At 54.7% G+C, this 17,303-nt stretch overlaps 1 protein-coding gene across 1 annotated transcript in view; it reads left to right on the top strand.

The window, feature by feature from the left end:
- Nucleotides 1–6: 6 nt before the first annotated feature.
- Mthfsd (methenyltetrahydrofolate synthetase domain containing) overlaps nt 7–17,303 on the top strand; it is a 19,708-nt gene continuing 2,411 nt past the window's right edge. Inside the window, exons 1-8 of the mRNA XM_010627616.1 lie at nt 7–62; nt 1,201–1,304; nt 3,618–3,731; nt 9,825–9,938; nt 10,954–11,044; nt 11,638–11,750; nt 11,841–11,966; nt 17,174–17,300. Coding sequence (XP_010625918.1) covers nt 47–62; nt 1,201–1,304; nt 3,618–3,731; nt 9,825–9,938; nt 10,954–11,044; nt 11,638–11,750; nt 11,841–11,966; nt 17,174–17,300 — 805 coding nt within the window. The 5' untranslated portion in view covers nt 7–46. The remainder of the gene's footprint in view (nt 63–1,200; nt 1,305–3,617; nt 3,732–9,824; nt 9,939–10,953; nt 11,045–11,637; nt 11,751–11,840; nt 11,967–17,173; nt 17,301–17,303) is intronic.

The following is a 17,303-nucleotide window of genomic DNA, read 5'->3' as shown; positions in this document are numbered from 1 at the left end:
GCGCCAGACTCCGCTCCGAAAGGCGGCGCACGGTGACGGCGTCGCCATGGAGCCGAGGGCGGGTAAGGCGCGCGGGGGCGCAGGAGAGACGGGTCGGGGTGCGGGGAGCCGGGGACTGTAGGTCTCACTCTCCGAGGCCTTGTAGGCGCCCCCGCCCCCGGCGTCAGGGTAAGACCCTAGAAAGAACGAGGCCGGGCATGGTGGTGCACGCCTGTAATCCCAGAACTCGGGAGGCTGAGGCAGGAGTATCGCGAGTTGGAGCCCTGCCTGAGCAGCTCAGTTGGACCCTGTATCAAAATAAAGCAGAATCCCTTGAAGATGACCATGCAGGCTCCTCTACCTACGCGGTGGAGCGCAGGGCCGTACCATTGTGTAGCCACAGCACCTGACGCGAGACTGAGACGTGAGGTTGGAAACCAGTTTACTCGAAAGTCGTGCTTGGCCATGGGTCTCCTCCCAGGTCACAGCTTGGATTCCACGGAGGCTTCCAGAACCCCAGGCCCGTGGGTGACCACTGTGGGAGGAGCCTTGTGCAGGTCTCCTGGGCCGCAGGCTGTGCGAGGCCTGTTAGGCCCAGGCCATGGCCCCTGGGGACAGATTGCGTAGACCTCACGGTGCCCAGGCGGTCAGGCAGCGGCAGGGCAGGGCCACCGGGCTGCCTGGCTGGGCCGAGCCTGCTGCATGGGGAGCAGGAAGTCACAGCACGGCTGGCTTTGCACACATGAGGTGTTGCCCACTTTCTCAGCTTGCTAAGGCCAAGCGCCCGCTCTGTCCTCTGTGTCTCACCTTCCGCTCCGTCCCCTACAGCGCTGGATCTCATGGGGTCGTCGCCCCGAGCAGGACCCCCTGTCCCTTTCCTGCCCACAGAACCGGCAATGTGGGGGATCCTGGTCCCTCCCTTTGTTGATGCGCCTGAGGTGGGGACTCGCAGTGACCGTCCAGTGTCAGTGCTGTGGGACAGACCCAGGCAGGGATGTCCCCAGGTCCCCCAGGGTGGGCATCTGTCAGCCTGAGGGGCAGAGTAGGTGCACAGCACCCGCTGTGTGCAGCCAGAGCTCGGGGTCCGGGAAGGGACCTGGGCCTGGAGCTCTTCTGATGCTACTGTGACCTGCGTGTGACGCACAGTGTGGCAGTGTCTGGCACTCATCACCGGGGAAACCTTCCTGTTCTCCCGATGGGTCACCACACTGTGTTCCACAGGTGTCTCCAAGCAGGAAATCCGGGAACAGATCTGGAACTACATGGAAGCTCACGGCGTGGCGGACTTCCCTCGACCTGTTCACCACAGGATCCCCAACTTCAAGGTAGGAGCCTTGGGAAGGAGGAGCCGATCCTGTGTGGGCAACCCTGGGCACTGAGTTCAGGGGCAGCGGGTGAGACCCACAGGGCTCTCTGTGGCTGGCCCTCCCCTGCGGGATAGCCGGCTGAGCTCTGCTGGATACAAAGTACAGAGTTCTGTTTGTTTGTTTTGTTTTGTTAGAGTTCTGGGGATTGAATCCAGAGCTTTGCCCTGAGCCCACCCACTCCCACCCACTGCCGCCCTTTTCTATTTTTTATTTTGAGATAGGAGTTTCACTAAGTTACTGAGTTGCCAGGGCTGGGCTTGAACCTGGGATCCTCCTGCCTCAGCCTCCCAGTGGCAGCCAGAAGCATGTTGCTGCCCTGACACCATCCACATAACTGACCTCCCTGCGGACAGCAGAGCCCAGGCCCTAGGAGAAAAGTATGGCTTGCCTGTCTCTGGGCCTCAGTTTCCCTGCTGTTCAAAACCTAAGATGCCGGTTCATGATAGTTTTCATACAAAAATGTTTGCTTGGAAGAAGCAACGTAGCACGTGGTCTTTGGCTGTGTATTTTCCAAGAGAAAGGGAAACGCTTTTGAAAACACATGGACAGCGGTGCCAGGCCTGAAGGACCCTGCTGGAGGCTCACCAGCACCCCCGGCTGGACTCTGTCCCCAGGCAGGGCCAGCTGTGGCCCTCACTGGTTCCTAGCTAAGTACCCCCCCCAAAGCTGTTCTTTTGTGTGGTTTTCGTCATTACTGTGCTGTTTTAGCACTTGTTACCTGAGGGAGAGAAAAGCATGTGTAGGATGGGGAAGGCAAACGATGCAGGGTCATTTAAAACTCCCTTAAAATGAATCTCCTGGGCCAGACACAGTGGCACAGACCTGTCATCCCAGGACTCAGGAGGCTGAAGCAGGAGGATCACCAGGAGTTCAAGGCCAGCCTGTTACATAGCAAGACCCTGTCTCAAAAAATAAACAACAAATAAAGGAGTAAACAGATAAAGTAAATCCAATGTTTCCCGGTCCAGGCACTTGGGCGCAGGGTGTTTGCTCTGTGCTCCTGACCGAGCCTCGGCCTGAAGCCTGTGCCTTATTTCTGTGAAGACCAGGTCACCAGCTGAGTCCGTCCCAGCCCACCCCTCTCGTCCCCACAGTGGGCAGCGTTTGCTCAAGCGCAGACTGGTCAGGCAGCCTGGGATTTGCTGCCCCCGACATAGCTGAATATGTGAACCGACCGAGGCAGGAAGTTAAGGGGATGAACACAGAGAAAATTCTCTGATGCTATGTGGTTATTTCTTACATAAAAATACAGTCACGCACAACGTTACCGAAAGGAGAAAATTTCAGTGGCCTAATAGAGAAACACATAGGTCCATTCGTTGTAGTCAGTGAATAGTTTCCTCATCACCTGACAGTTTTGGGGACCTAGAGCCAGTGTGTAAGTGCTGTCTGTGCCCCGTGATTGCTCACACCAAGCTCACGCACCAAGTGCTTCAAAAAAACCGTGAGATGTGATTTACCACACATCGTGAGAAACCACGAAGGTAGGCGTCTGCCGTGAGTAAAGGAAACATTAGTAATAAATGCTTTTGTTTTGTTTTGCTTTTTAGTACAGGGGGAATCAAACTCGGGTCCTCACATAGGTGAGGAAGGTGGCGCACCACTGAGCTAATCCCTGGTCCCGTAATAACGTTTTAGAAAGGATCTTTGACAATGTGACAGATGTTGTAGAGAGTGCACTAGTAAAACATGAGACGTAGTGGACCCTCGAGTCACAAGACTTGATATATGAACAACTTGGGTTATAACCCGACTTTAGCTTTGACGTACGACCAGAATCTTGAGTTACAACCCAAACACTGGCCCCTTGTGCTTCCAGATGGTCTCAGATTCAGATCGAACCCTTACAGAGTTCTGGAAGGAAAATGACAACACCCTTTCCTGCGTGGGGTTCACTGAGAAACCCTGGGCCAGTGTCTCTCCGAGGACACAGATCTCCTGGAAGATCTCCTAAGTCACACAGGAGAGGGAGCGGAAGGCAGTTGATCAACCTGAGTTACAATCAGCCCTTGGAGTGAATGCAGTCCCTAAGTCAAGGGTCCACTGTAATGTTTAAAGAGCATAATAAACTGTACATGTAATGCTTGTATTTCCATGTACTTAAATCTTAGCCGTGTTAAAATGCAGTCCATTGTCACAATATAATTTTCCTTTGGGCCAATAATGCTGCTCAAAAGTTGCACTGCCCGGGGCCACGCCCCCACCCCAGGCCACTGGCCGAGGCCACAGCCTCTGGTGACGAGGATGTCCGCTGCCCTTGCTTTGGCGCAGGGTGCGTCCCAGGCCTCGGAGCAACTCCCTCACTTGCAGGAGTTCAGAGTGGCGGGAACTGTGAAAGTCAACCCCGATGCACCGCAGAGCAGCGCCCGCTTCCTGGTGCTGCAGGTAAGCGCTGCTCCTCTGCTGTCTCCCTGCCAGGGGTCTCACCTGGCCTCCCAGAACATACAGGGCCTGGACGCTTTTGCCGGAGCGCAGGAAGTGAAGGTGGACCCCGACAAACCGCTGGAAGGCGTGCGGCTGCTGGCCCTGCAGGTACCCAGCCTTCCCCAGGCTTGACCCCCCTGCCGGGACAGGCACTGGGGGCCAGAAAGAGCCGTGCTTCTGACCCCCGAGCAGGTAGCCCCGAAGTCTCTGTCACGGTCACCTTCAGGCCCTCAGCCCAGTCCCCATGTCTCCCAGCTGGGAGATACAGGGTGCTCAGAGCCAGGGTCGCTGCTGGGGCCGCTTAGAGAGGGATCAGTGGGCTTGCTGCTCTTGCTTCATGAATGAGTAAGAGTTCTTTGAGACACTAGCTTTGTAATTAATTCTTTGAAACATGTTAACTTTGTAATTAATTCTTTGAAACATGTTAATTTTGTAATAAAGCCTTTGAGACATTTTAACTCATCAGTAAGAAATTCAGTAAATGTGGTGGCGCAGGCCTGCCATCCTAGCACTCAGGAGGCTGAGGCAGGATGACCGCTCGAGTTGAAGGCCAACCTGGGCTACATAGTGAGTTCAAGACCAGCCTGAACTACATAGCGAGACCCTGTCTCAGAATAAATCTGGTAATGTGGCCCCACTATTAAATGACAGCATTGATTCTCAGCTTAAATGCTCAGGCTTCTTTTGAGGAAAAGGAAAAAAGAACTCCCCAAGTTGATTTAAATGAATGTGTTACAGTTTTACTTAATCTGTACAAACATAACACTCGGTATAAATTGTGATGCTTATAGCTCTTATGCAACTGTGAAAACAAAGCACATAAATTAAATGCAGACAAAGCTATTAGAGACCCCTGCAATCAGGCTCCAGTCCCCACCTGCCCAGTATACAACGCAAACCTGAGGAAAAGGCACGAGGAGACAGAGCTGAGGGAGGACGCGGGGCCAGGACGGCCAAGGCTGGTGCAAACGGGGCCAGCAACGTGGCAGTCAATGGAAAAGGCTCATGGAGGACAGACACCGCATTCTCGAGTGAGGGACAGAACAGGCCATACATGCTTGCAGGAACACTGTCCTCCTTGCCTGAAGGGTTAGTTGTGGGAGAGGAATCTGGGTGCGAGTTACTCCGGCCTCGCACGTAGGCTTCAGCCCGTTGTGGGGCTCACTCTGCACAGCCTGCCTTGGGCAGAATCAGAGTTATGGTCCTCTGCATCTGCCCCTCTCTGTGAAGTGGCAGCGGCATCAGGCTGGATCCCCGTAGGCCCCAGGGCCGTGGCAAGTGAGGGAGTCGCTCAGATGCAGCCTTCGTGTGGCCTTGCAGGGTGTCACATGCTGCAGCTGGGTCCACGGTGGTCCATTCTGGGATGGTGACCAGCATCTTCTTATTTTCTGTTGAAAAATAAGCACAGCCTGGCCCCCATGTTATTGTATCGAGCTATGTACCTTTTAGATAGGACATCCCGTGACAACACTAGTGTCTGGGACGTGTCTGTAGACCCATCTTCGTATATGTTTACTTTCCATGAGTGGATCTAAAAGGTTCTAAATGAAAATAACCAGATCTGATTGAGCTTGTGGACATGGCTATTTATGTATTTGTCTCTTTAGGGTAAGGTGAGTACACCCATGGCTTGTCCCATGAATTACCCACTGGACCTTGTCACGAACACTTACAATGTGTCTAACTGACTTAGCTGCCTAAAATTCCTTTATAAAGAGCAGCTCCTACTGTGAAAGAGAGGGGAGAAAAGGCATAGTTTCAACCAGCTGCTTTGATCTGAGAAGGTTCGATGTAGGAAAGACCAGTTAGGGGGGTCTCTTTAGGAAGCTAACTTAATAGGCCTTATGTAAAAATCATGTTGCAATTATAAAGTCTTTATAAAGTCAATCTGGTGGATTTTGGTTTTAAAAAAAATCTAGCACATCTGTTAAACTATTTCTAAAGGACTAAAATAGTGATTGTAACCTGCTGGCTCTTAGACCCTTTTATTAATGGAGGTTATCTACCAGTCTGATATTTGTCATAATTTTTCTTTTAATTTTAGCTGTAAGAAGATTGAAAATTTAGTAATTAAAAAAAACAATTTTAGCTAAAAATTTTTAAAACTCTTGTTGCAGTCTATAAATTTTACCATGGCTTTTTTTATTGACCCATAATAGGGGTGAGTCACCAGTGTAGTTGGAGACTGACAGGGGTCAGCAGTTGGAGCCCCTTCTTACATCCTGCTTTATTCCTATGGTCTTGACTTCTTATATCTTTGGCTTATCCTGTTCTACTGGGTGTTCAAGGCCAAGTTAAGGTGAGACCTGTATTAATTAAAATTAGCCTCTTGAGCCGGGCGTGGTGGGGCACGCCTGTAATCCCAGCACTCGGGAGGCTGAGGCAGGAGGATTGCTGTGAGTTCCATACCAGCCTGGGCTACATAGTGAGTTCCAGGTAAGTCTCAACTACATAGTGAGACCCTGTCTCAAAATAACCAAAAAAAAAAAAAAAAAAAAAAAAAAAAAAGCCTCTTGCTGTCCATCAAGGTCAGTTTTGTCTCCTCGGGCATCACTTTGAACCCTGTACAGAGCTCTCAGCACCTGTCCGCGTCAGCCATCAGGATGTGTCACGGCCCTGCTTGTGAAAGTGTGGCAGACTTTTCCCTACAAGTGGTGCTCCTTTGGCACACTACTGATTCTTATGTTTTCAGTGTCCAACAATCTCCCAGCTCAGGAGGTTGGGTGACTTACGAAAGTTGTAGATCCTTGTAGAAAAGGTCCTTCACGTCCTGAGTTATTTGTAGACCTTGAAGGGCCAGGGCCAAAATATTGGCTGTCTTCTTTGCCCAGTTACCTTTCTACTTCTGGCCTCTAAACTTCAGTTGTTCAACACCCAGAAGAGAAGATCAATAACATTATTATTGCAATGGGAATAGTGAATTTAATTACTATAATTTTATCTGGATATCGAGCACTTTGAAATATAAAATATAGTTAGAAGCCTTATTTTTTTATCAATCATGGTTGTTCTAGTAGTTGAATTCCTATAAAATGTTAACAGAAAAAAGCTTCAACTCAGAAGCCACACATAATATTTTAGCATGACAATCATGATGACATTATCTTTGTAACACACTTAATGTCTATCTCATATAAAATAGGCATTGTTGAACACACTCATTCTCCTCCAAAAACAAACATTTCTCATCTAAATTATCATTTGATAGGATGCCATCTAAAGAAAATACATCAGCCTATAAATGTGCCTGTTATCAAAGGGAAAGGCATACACCAGAATCAAAAGGTTTTTATCATAAATAAAGTATTAGAAAACCTGCACAGTCAGCATGGGTTCAGTTAGTACACCAGAAAACTAACAATCCTAATTACCATAATTGTATGTATGAAACCTTACACCCTTTATTTAGTATATGTGCTGCCTAAGCGAGCACAATGCCCTTTGATACCAAAAGCATCTTTTTAATAAAACCTTGGTTTTTTTCACAGAAAATTTAATCTTTTGAAGATGACCAGTGTAAACATATCACAATAACACATTTAGAACTCAACCCTTTGATGACAATCAATGTAAACATAATACAGTAACATTTAACTAAATATATTGATGCAAGTCTCTTTGTGTCTGTAAATGCAAACTTTTTATAATAAACTTGAAATCAACAAGCAGTCGTACATATTTCCTTGATAAATCACTCTGCACACCTCGATGTACCTTGGCCTTCTGGCCTTTATGTCTCTCTTTATCCTTCTAACAAGACAAACATACCAAAGCTTTTCATAGCAAAAGTATATCTCTTCTACTTACAGCTTTCTTAGTATTTTTCCTCCATCTTAGTTACTATAAATCTTCTATAGAAATCTTGCCTTCAGCTGTTAAAATTTTAAAGTGACTTTTTTTATCAACAAAGTACAGAAAAGAGCAAGTTAACCCTATAATTATAAGAATTTGCAATGCATAGAAAATGTTTTAAGCACACCAATTAAAAGTGAAACAGATATTAATCAGATGGTTAAACTTCGTAACTTGATTTCTCTTGTAGAATGTCTCATGTCCGGTAGAGAGCAGTTGTGGTTTCTCTGGCTTTGCTCCTACTCCAGACCTTCACAAGCAGTATCGAGCTGATAACACAGCACTGGCCTTTGGGCTCTTCAAGCCTGGAGTGTTTTCCTCTATTTTGCTGTATGTTCTTCAGAGCTTCCCTGGCTCTTTTCAAGCCACTACTTATTTTCTCATTTTCGTTCTTCCCATGCTGAGTGCAAGCCCTGCTCGACCCTCTCTGAGTCCGACCGCGGCACTTCCTGCCAGGCAGCTCCCATGCTTTTCCCTTGCCTCCTCCGCACCTGTGATCCTAGCAGCTCAAGCGGAGGGGGAGGCGGTGGGGTTTGCCTGTAACGATGTCACATTTTCTGAGCGAGGCAAGTCCACTGTGTGAAAGATGGCAGGTCTGGCAAGCAGCTGTTCTCAAACCAAAACTAGACAGTTCTCACCAGTGGCTTATTTGCCTCGGAGCAGAAGCTCGAGCGGCTCCCAGGCTCCGTTGTTTGTGCCACAGAATTGCACACAAGGCTCCAGGTTGTCAAGGTCTCAGTTAAAGTCTCAACGGAGATAACTTTTCTTCTTTGTTGAGCTGTCTGGATGTTATTTTTGACATGCTCTCTAAGTTCCATAACTGAAGTTCTTGTTTGTGAAAAATGATAATTATATTTAACTATCCTTTGCAGCATTTATTTCAATACTGCAGGCCAGCTTGGGCCGGAAGTGAGTGTTTTTGTCCCAGCTGACTACCTTTACTACCGTCTTGTATCTGAAGCACATACTTATCTTTTTTTTCTTGGACTTTGTACTTGTCCTTGATGTTGACTTGAGGAGCACTGCATTGTGGTTTCTTTTCTTTTTCTTTTTTCTTCTGAGTAGCCCCACTGAGCAGGTGGTTGCATGTGGTTTAAGCCCCACGGTGGATGCCAATTGTTAAGAGACCCCTGCAGTCCCAGCCTGCCCAGTGTGCGATGCCGGCCTGAGAAAAACATAACACTAGGAGACAGAACTAAGAGAAAGCGGAGGCCAGGACAACCAAGGCCAGTGCAACTGACAAAGGCGCTGGCCAGTCCCAGGCACTGAGCTTTATTGGTAATCAATTGGGGTAAAGGCGATGTGTGGTTTCTGTGGAAATTAATGTAAACAAGGTTCATAAGGACAAGACACAGCATTCTCAAATTAAGAATAGAATAGATAAAGTGTATGATTGTAATTAGAACATTGTCCTCGTCTGAAGGTTTTAGTTGTGCAAACAGAATCTGGGTGCAAGTTACTCTGAACTGGGCACGTAGGCTTTCGCAAGACTCACTTCTGTAAACAAGCCAGTTGTGGGGCTCACTCTGCACAGCCTGCCTTGGGCATAATATATTGCTCTGCAGCTATAAAAGAAGTAACATTCAAAGGACCCCATTAATTTAATATAATGGCTGCTCTTGCCTTGCTGATGGGAGCCTCTGCCTTCGCACTGAGTGCCATCTCCGTCCCTTTTTTATTTTTTACTTTTGAGGCAGAGTCTCACTGAGACATTAAGTTGTCCAGGCTGTGCTCAGATTACAACCCTCCTACTTCAGCCCGCCCCCACACCCGTTCGGGGATGACAGGTGTGGACCACCGCACCTGCAGGCAGAATTTGGGGCTGTGGCTGGACCCGGCCAGCTCTGGGCAGGAGCGCGTCTGATCCCTCAGGCCCCCGGGAGCCTCCCGTAGCCGGGGCGGGCGGCACCGAGGTGAGGTCATCTTGAACCCGCTTGATGATGCTGCTTTGCGGCCCTGGGCGCGGGTGGGGAGCGAGCAAGCACCAGACGCGGGTAGTAACTTCCTTGACGCTGTGCGGCTTTGCCGCCAGAGGGCGCCAGAGGGTGCAGAGTGAGCTCCACAGCTGGCTGGTTAACCCGCGTCGGGCGCGCCGGCCTTTCCACAGCGACTGCGCCCCGCCACTGCGGCTCCCTCCCTGCCCCACGGTACCCGGCAGCGACAGTCGGTTTTGTAACTTTTTGATTGTCCTTCTATTGAAAGAGCCAAAAAACACTGCTGGTTCCAACTCCGCGACTGAGGACGGGGCTGTTTAACAGGATTACGCCACCCAGCGGGGCGACAACAGCGGAGCTGCGCAGGTGCGCCACCGCCCAGGTGCGTGACCCCGCCCAGGTGCGCGACCCCGCCCAGGTGCGTGACGCCGCGTGCCCGAGCGTCAGTGTGACGTCAGCGAGCAGGGGCAAAGCCGGTTGCGCTGGAGATGCTTTAGCGTTCAGAGCCCAGTAGCACTGTAAATAACGGTCCTGTCGCTGTCGCTCGGTCTGTGAGTCACACGTTCGCCGCGCGTCCTCCCAAGTGACGGCTGAGGCTGCACAGTCTGGGATAGCCTAGTGTGGAAGCTTTACCCGAGAGTGCTTACAATTGCCTCCTATTTTACAACTAAGTAAAATTTGCTGTCCTTTTTAAGAATCCTAAAGTAAATCCCAGGTGGTTTGTTCCTGATCTACTCAGAATAAAAAACAAATAAGGCAATTCAAGATAGTCCTTGATAAAGGGATTGCCCTTCAGTGTAGCTTCTGAGGACTAAGTGATTTATTATTCATCGATATCCTCTCGTTCAAAAAATAGAATTTACTGTTTACTGTGGCTTAAAATATATACAGTATGGAGAGAGAGAGAGAGAGAGAGAGAGAGAGAGAGAGAGAGAGAGAGAGAATTGGAGAGAGAGAGAGAGAGAGAGAGAGAGAGAGAGAGAGAGAGAGAGAGAATGAAGCAGTAAAAGTAAAGGTAGGGAAGTCAGCCTCCTGGGCTCCCAGGGCTGCTGCAGCCCCAGCCTGGCCCCACGTCCCAGTCCCACGTCCGAGTCCCACGTCCCAGCCCCACATGTGGCCGGACACACGTGCAGGTGAGGGTTTCGCAGCCAGGCCCAGGCCATGTGGACCCTTCCAGGATGGTGACTGCGGACTGTCACGGAGTCCGTGTCCTGTGCCTGTGCCATTTCTCCTTTGTGCCCAGCTTCCCGGGAGAGAGACTGGGGGAGACGTACCTCAAAATGGCTGCTGCAGTAGGGTCCCAACCTCGGATCCCGCTCTGGGTGGTGGGGTTTGAGCCGCTGCCCCAATCTCTGGCCGGGAGACAGGACCCGACCCAACATGGTCTCCCCATGCAGGGTGTGAGGAACTTCAGCGTCCCCGTGGGCTTGGACTCCAGTGTCCATGTGGATTTGGTGGTGGTGGGATCTGTGGCCGTCTCCGAGAAAGGTAAGACGGGGACAGGCGCTCCTGGCGCAGCCCAGCCTGCTCCCTGCATGTGGAGCTGTCCCTGGGAAGGGTGCTGCTGGGGACCCAGGCCTGGAGCCCGTCACAGTCCGCGCAGGAAGCGCCGAGTGCAGGGGAGGCGAAGGCGGTCCTGCTGCAAGGCTGCACCTTGGCCCTCCGGCTGCAGGGGACCTGAAGCCCGGGTGAGCGACCCCCATTCTGCCTTGGCGGTGTGCAGCGGTCCTGCTTGAGCCCCTGGCCCTTGGCTGTGCCCAGCAGGGATGGGAAGCTGTGTCACCAGGCGTCACCCAGCCCGGCCTGGAGCTTTCGGCTCTCTGAGGTGGACGGATTAGAGCCGCTGTGCCTCCGCAGGAGTGTTCTGTCCCACGCGGTCTCTCCTCTCGGTGCATGTAGTGTGAGGCTCACAGACACAGCCAGCATAGGCGAACTGTTTCTCTGGCAGCTGGAAAAGTTCAGATCGCTCTTCCTGTTTCCGCCTGCTGCTTGTGCGGTTGCCGTGGAAACCAGGAGGCAGGAACCTTGGCTTCAGGTCCCTTCCCGGGGCCCCAGCCACCGACCCTCGCCCTGTCCCTCAGGCTGGAGAATCGGGAAGGGAGAAGGTTATGCGGACCTCGAGTACGCCATGATGGTGTCCATGGGAGCCGTCCGCGAGGGGACGCCCGTGGTCACTACCGTCCATGACTGCCAGGTGCGTCCTGGGCCGCCCAAGTGAGGAGGGTGGACACTGTGGCCACAAGCCACGCCAGCCCCAGCTCCTCCTCCCGTCTTCCCTGATTAGGTCCTGGACTTCCCGGAAGCCCTGCTGGAGGACCATGACCTTACGGTTGACTACATTCTCACTCCGACCAGGGTCATCGCCACAGGCTGTGAGCGCCCGAAGCCAGCAGGCATCACGTGGTCCAAGGTGGGTGGTCAAGGCACAAGGCAAGGCTGCCGCCTCCCACCCTGCCTGGCCCAGCGCCGGAAGCCCCAGCAGAGCTTGGGCCGGGGTGGCGCCCACACACATCACTGGCCCAGGTCTGTCCCGTGGGCAGCAGAGGTGACCTGTGGTGGAAGTGGCAGGAATGACCTGGAGGGCGGCGTCCTGGCCCATTTGGCAGCTGCTTTTCACCCTTCAGCACAAGGCAAGGCTGCCGCCTCCCACCCTGCCTGGCCCAGCGCCGGAAGCCCCAGCAGAGCTTGGGCCGGGGTGGCGCCCACACACATCACTGGCCCAGGTCTGTCCCGTGGGCAGCAGAGGTGACCTGTGGTGGAAGTGGCAGGAATGACCTGGAGGGCGGCGTCCTGGCCCATTTGGCAGCTGCTTTTCACCCTTCAGCACTGTCCCCTGTGCCCCCTCGGGGCGGTCTGCTGGCTGCTGCAGTCCTTCCTCAGTAATTGCTGGGCGTCCTGTTGTAGATGCGGAACAGCAAGCAGGCCAGTGGCGTGGGCACAGAGCCCCGGCCCCGTGGCTTTCTCTGCCACCCTGGTCTCGCACACATGACAGTCAGTCTACAGTAGGGGTTTGTCCCCGGAAGCCCACAGCTGTGTCTGCTGACAAACAGCCAGAGCCTCTGAGGAAACAGGGAGCAAACATGACTGCCAGATTCTTTAAACCCAAATCACCCAGAGTTTAGGCCCGTTGAAAATCAGCATCCATCGCCACGGATGAACAGGACCTTAAGTGCTGGGCACTGTGGCCTCAGCTGGCAGGCAGTACCTTTGCCTGCAGTGCCAGGGGTGGACAGTGTCAGCGCCTGGTCGTTCTGGGTCAGCCAATAAGAGCAGAGGGCAGTAGTTCATGCAACCCAGAAGCAGATCGGCAGGCCCCTCCAAGGGTACCAGGAGTGCCAGGGAGAAGGTGCCACACCTTCCTAAAAATCAAGATGTCCTTTAGCGTCTTTCCAAAGAGCTTGGGTCCCCTCAGAATTTGGGTACAGCTTCCCGGGGGCTGGAGGCTGCCCACAGATGGCAGTGAGGCCAATGTCTCCCTGTCCCTGGGGCAGGTGCTTGGGGGCTGCCCACGGCTCAGCCCTCAGCAGGGCTAGGAGGCGAGCATTAGGCCAGGGTCCACTGCTGCCCTGTCAGGAAGAGTCCAGGTCTGTCTGGGAGAGAGGTGTTGGGGTCACCTGCTCACGTCCTACAATTCTTCCCAAGAAGGGTCTCAACGGTGCCATGCTTGAAGTCAGTGAACCTGTCAGACCAGTGCACTGTGGCTTATGTCTAGATGCCCCCGAAGAGGCAGGGCTTGTGGGAGGGATGATTATGGGGTGGCACTGGTGGCTTGCTGTTGGGAGGCAGAGCCTGGTCAGAACAGGCGGTCAGTGGGCCATGGCCTGGAAGGGTCCATCTCCCTCCCCAGCTCCTCCCTTCCCGCTCTGCCTCTTGGCCACCATGAGGTTAGCATCTTCTTCCGTCAGACCCTTCCGCCATGCTGTTCCTGCCTCAGAGCCTGCCTGCCGTGGACCGAAAACCGGAGCCCAAGTGACCTCTCCTTTAAGTTGTGGGTATCGGGCATTTTGTCCCTGCCACAGGAAAGTGACGGAGATAGAGTGTGACCCCCTTACCTGTGGGCAGAACCAGGCCCACCAGGCCTCCCCAAGCCACCAGCTCCAGAGCCGCATTTCACCCCTCCCAGGAGACGTCGTGACGGTGGGGTCCCCGCTTTCAGATTTATCACCAACCAGTGACCCGTCTGTCTGCACTTCATCACTGTCCTGTCCCTGTGACGCAGTACCTGGTGCCCATTGCTGAGAGGTGGGAGGAGCAGGGCAGAGGAGAGCCGGAGGGGGACGGCTGCTCCCAGCCCTGCCCTGCAAGCACCCTCAGGAGCCCTCCCGAACACGGTGCCCCCATGAGTGCCTTCAGGAAGCCCCGCCTGTGAGCCAGGGCACTTAGGGAACCTCCAGATTCAGCCCCTGGCAGGCTGCCTCGGTCTTGTTCTGCCTGCAGCAGAGTGGATTTTCACTGACGTTTGTTGAGGAAAACCCCAAATTCCAGTAAAGAGTTGGGGTGGGGAGGGGGACAGTTTGATGCAGGGCTCTGGTGTCCCCCCCCACCCGCCCCTGTGGCCACATTGCGCTCGCCTCCCATCTGGTCTCCGGAACAGGAGTGGCCAAGGCAGTGGCTCTCACAGGGAGGGTGGGGAGCGAACCACACATGGTTTCTTTCCTCACCTGTCCCAGCTGCGTCTGATCCCTGGCCTCGCTCCACCTTCCCGAGCTCAGCAGCACCGGGACCCCTCTGCCCTCCGTCTCCACCCTGTGACACGGGGCTTAGAAACAGGACACCAGGCAGCTGGTGAATGTGTGGCCGGTGCCCACCAGCACCCCCCGTGTGTGACCTCAGACAAGGACGGGCAAGTGCGGGAGCTTAGCTCAGTGCTCAGGAAAGTCGGCTGCCCTCTTCCTCACTGTTGTCACGGGGACGAGACCAGGCTGCCCATCAGGGAGCCCCTCCCTAAGGACTCGGGGCGGGGTTCACCCCGAAGCGAAGCGAGAGACCCCATGTGGCGGGCCTGGGCCAGAGCTCAGCTTGACAGGTCCTGGAGCCCGGCCGGTGCCTCAGTGTGGGCTCTGGGAGAAGGATCTTCCCTGGGCTGCTCTCAGTGACCCGTGTGGCCACTGCGGGATGGAACCATCTGCTCCTGGCCTTGGATGGGCCCCGTGGGGCCTTCGCTGGAGGGTCACGGCACAGCCCCCTGCACCCCATGGAAGGCAGCTGCAGGCAGCGGCCCCTCGGAGCCCTTTCTGCCCCTGGTGTGAAGGACAGGAGCCGTGCAGTGCCGAGGCGGGCATGGCGTCTGGAGGCTGCCCCCACCCTGCCTCCCTGCCTGGACCCCGAGCTTGCTGTCCCCCTGCCCATCCCTGTCATAATTCACCATGGCCATCTGGAAGCCTCCGGAAGCATTTTCAGCAGTGAATGAACTTTCATCTCGGGCAGGGAGCCGATCACCTTTGTGGGTAGAATTCAGCATCCGGGACCTGCCAGTGCCTGTCTGCCAGCGGCTGTCGCACACCCTGGAGTTTAGGGTTAGGGATTTCCGGCTCTTCCGCCCAACTGAGGCTGGAGCCCAGGCCTCACCTCAGGCTGGCAGCACAAGTGCTGGGCTGGGATTCTGACCTGGCCACCCCGAGCCTAGTCCCCGGGACGGGGCTCTGAGCACTGCGTACGGGACGTGGACTGTGTGTGACCGACATCCTCATGCTTGAGCGAAGAAGGGTTTTAGCAGGTAAACAACAGCTGGCTGTGCGTTCTGATGTTTTTTGGAGAATGGAATGATTGCTCAAGGAGGTGAGAAGGTGGTTTTCTGTTTGATGAACAAGCAGGACCTTTCATTCCATGTGGCAGGTTGACAGCCTGTGATGATTGCTTCTCACTGCAGGCCAGGACACGCAGAGCGGCACCGCAGATCAGCTGTCCGGCCACCGGCTGGCCCTGAGAAGGCGCCCGTCCACTGTGGCCCGAGAACCGAGCCTGCCACAGACACAGGCGGGAGGGCCGGGCACAGCCTCTGGCCTTCGCTCTAGGAAGGGGCACGCTGACCGGCCCAGGCGGGCCCCGCCCAGCTCCGGCTGCCTCTGGGGCCCTGCCAGGCACCTCGGTCAGGGCTGGCTTCTGCCAGAGGGAGCCTGGCGGACCCGGGACAAGCAGGAGGGAGCTCAGGCCTGCACTGGAAGTGCCATGTTTGCCTGGACAGAGGCCTGGCCCCTGCCGTCAAGCTCCAAAACAGCCGCTTCCTGTCACCCAGATGACACTACCTCTGCTTCCTCTCATAACTGAAGTCCTGGACGTGCTCGTCTGTCATGAACCCTCCGGAGATCCAGTGACTTCGGATTCCTGAGAGCTGAGCTGTGACTCAATCTGGGGTCGGGCATCCCAGAAGAGCCCCGGGATTGGCTCACGAGAACAGCGCAGAGGCCGCGGGGCTACTGGGTGTAGGCACAGCATGGTTGGGTGCGTGGCTGCACCGTGGCTGTGGCCTGACGTGGCTCGTTTCCTCTGCGTCTCAGGTCTGCCCGTGGGCATGGGTCCCGCCGTGCAGCGTGGCACCCAGTGTGTGGGTCGGGCCAGGCATGCAGGCACCACTGCCCGGCATCTGTGTGCCCCTCCTGTCCCCTGTGCTGGTTTGGAATAGGCACTCTGGGTGGGAGCCCCACAGCGGTCAGAGCCTCCATCTCCTGCCGTCGGGACAGTGCGGCCCCAGGGCTGCCCCCTGCCTCCCTCCTCTCTGCTTCCAGGTGTGCACGTTCGTGGGAGCCGGCTGTGCACCTTGGTGCCTTGGCAGGGCTGCTCCTGGCCTCGGTGCCAAGGGAAGGGCTCCATGTGGGGACCACCAGGCGGCCAAGTGCACCTGCAGGTCCCTGGCCCCCTATCGACCTAACCACGCTCACTCTGCCCGGCAGTGCCCTCGAGGCTCCTCGGGCTTCAAACCAGGGGAGCTCAAGGGGTCAGGCCTCGGCTAGACCCCAAAGGCAGGAGCCTGCTCTGGTGTTGACCCCTCCGCCTCCCAGGGCCAGTTCCCAGGAGACACTCAGTGGTCGCTTGCCCCGGTCCAGAGAAAGCCAAGAGGCCCCTGTGTAGCAGTACCATTCAGCCAGGCGTGGTGCTGGCGACACATGCCCTTAATCTCAGCTGTTTGGGAGGCTGAGGCAGGAGGATTGCAAGTTCAAGGTTGGCCTGGGCAGTTTAGTAAAATCCTGTCTTAAATAAGGGCTGAGAGCGAGGCTCAGTGGCAGAGCATTGGCTTAGCGTGTGTGAGGTTTTAGGTCCGATACTGAGTACTGACAAAGGGAAGGAAAGGGGCCCACAGATGGGCACCCGGTCCTCCGTGGCGTTTGCTTCCTGGCTGGAGCATCCTCTGAGGAGTGGTTGGCAGAGGTGGCATCAGACTCAGTAGTTTCTCCTGTGTCTTTGGCAAGGGTGTGACCCTGAGAGACGTCCCGGGAGGAGCCCGAGCCCAGTAAGGGCCTCTTCGTCCCCCGCACCGGGAGGGACGGGCGTGGGTCCCACCAGAGCCTTGGCTTCCATGTTCCACTTCCGGCTGCTTCGGCACAGGGCCGGGGCTGGGCACTGGCGCAGTCCTTAGTCCCTGGGATGCCTGGGGACAGCAGGGCCTCTTTCCTCTTCCAGATCAGCGGGGAGATGCTGGAGAGAATCCCGGTGCTCCGAAGCCTGCGCGAGCGAGAGAGGCGGGCAGGGAAGGACGTCACCCTGCGCACCGTCGGGGGACCCCAGCGCGCACCCCAGCCGGAGACGGGCG

Source organism: Fukomys damarensis, unplaced genomic scaffold (assembly GCF_012274545.1).
Source record: "Fukomys damarensis isolate Sample0158 unplaced genomic scaffold, DMR_v1.0_HiC HiC_scaffold_32, whole genome shotgun sequence".
Taxonomy (NCBI): domain Eukaryota; kingdom Metazoa; phylum Chordata; class Mammalia; order Rodentia; family Bathyergidae; genus Fukomys; species Fukomys damarensis.
Note: the sequence above shows the minus strand (reverse complement) of the source record. Positions and strands in the feature narration are given on the sequence as shown.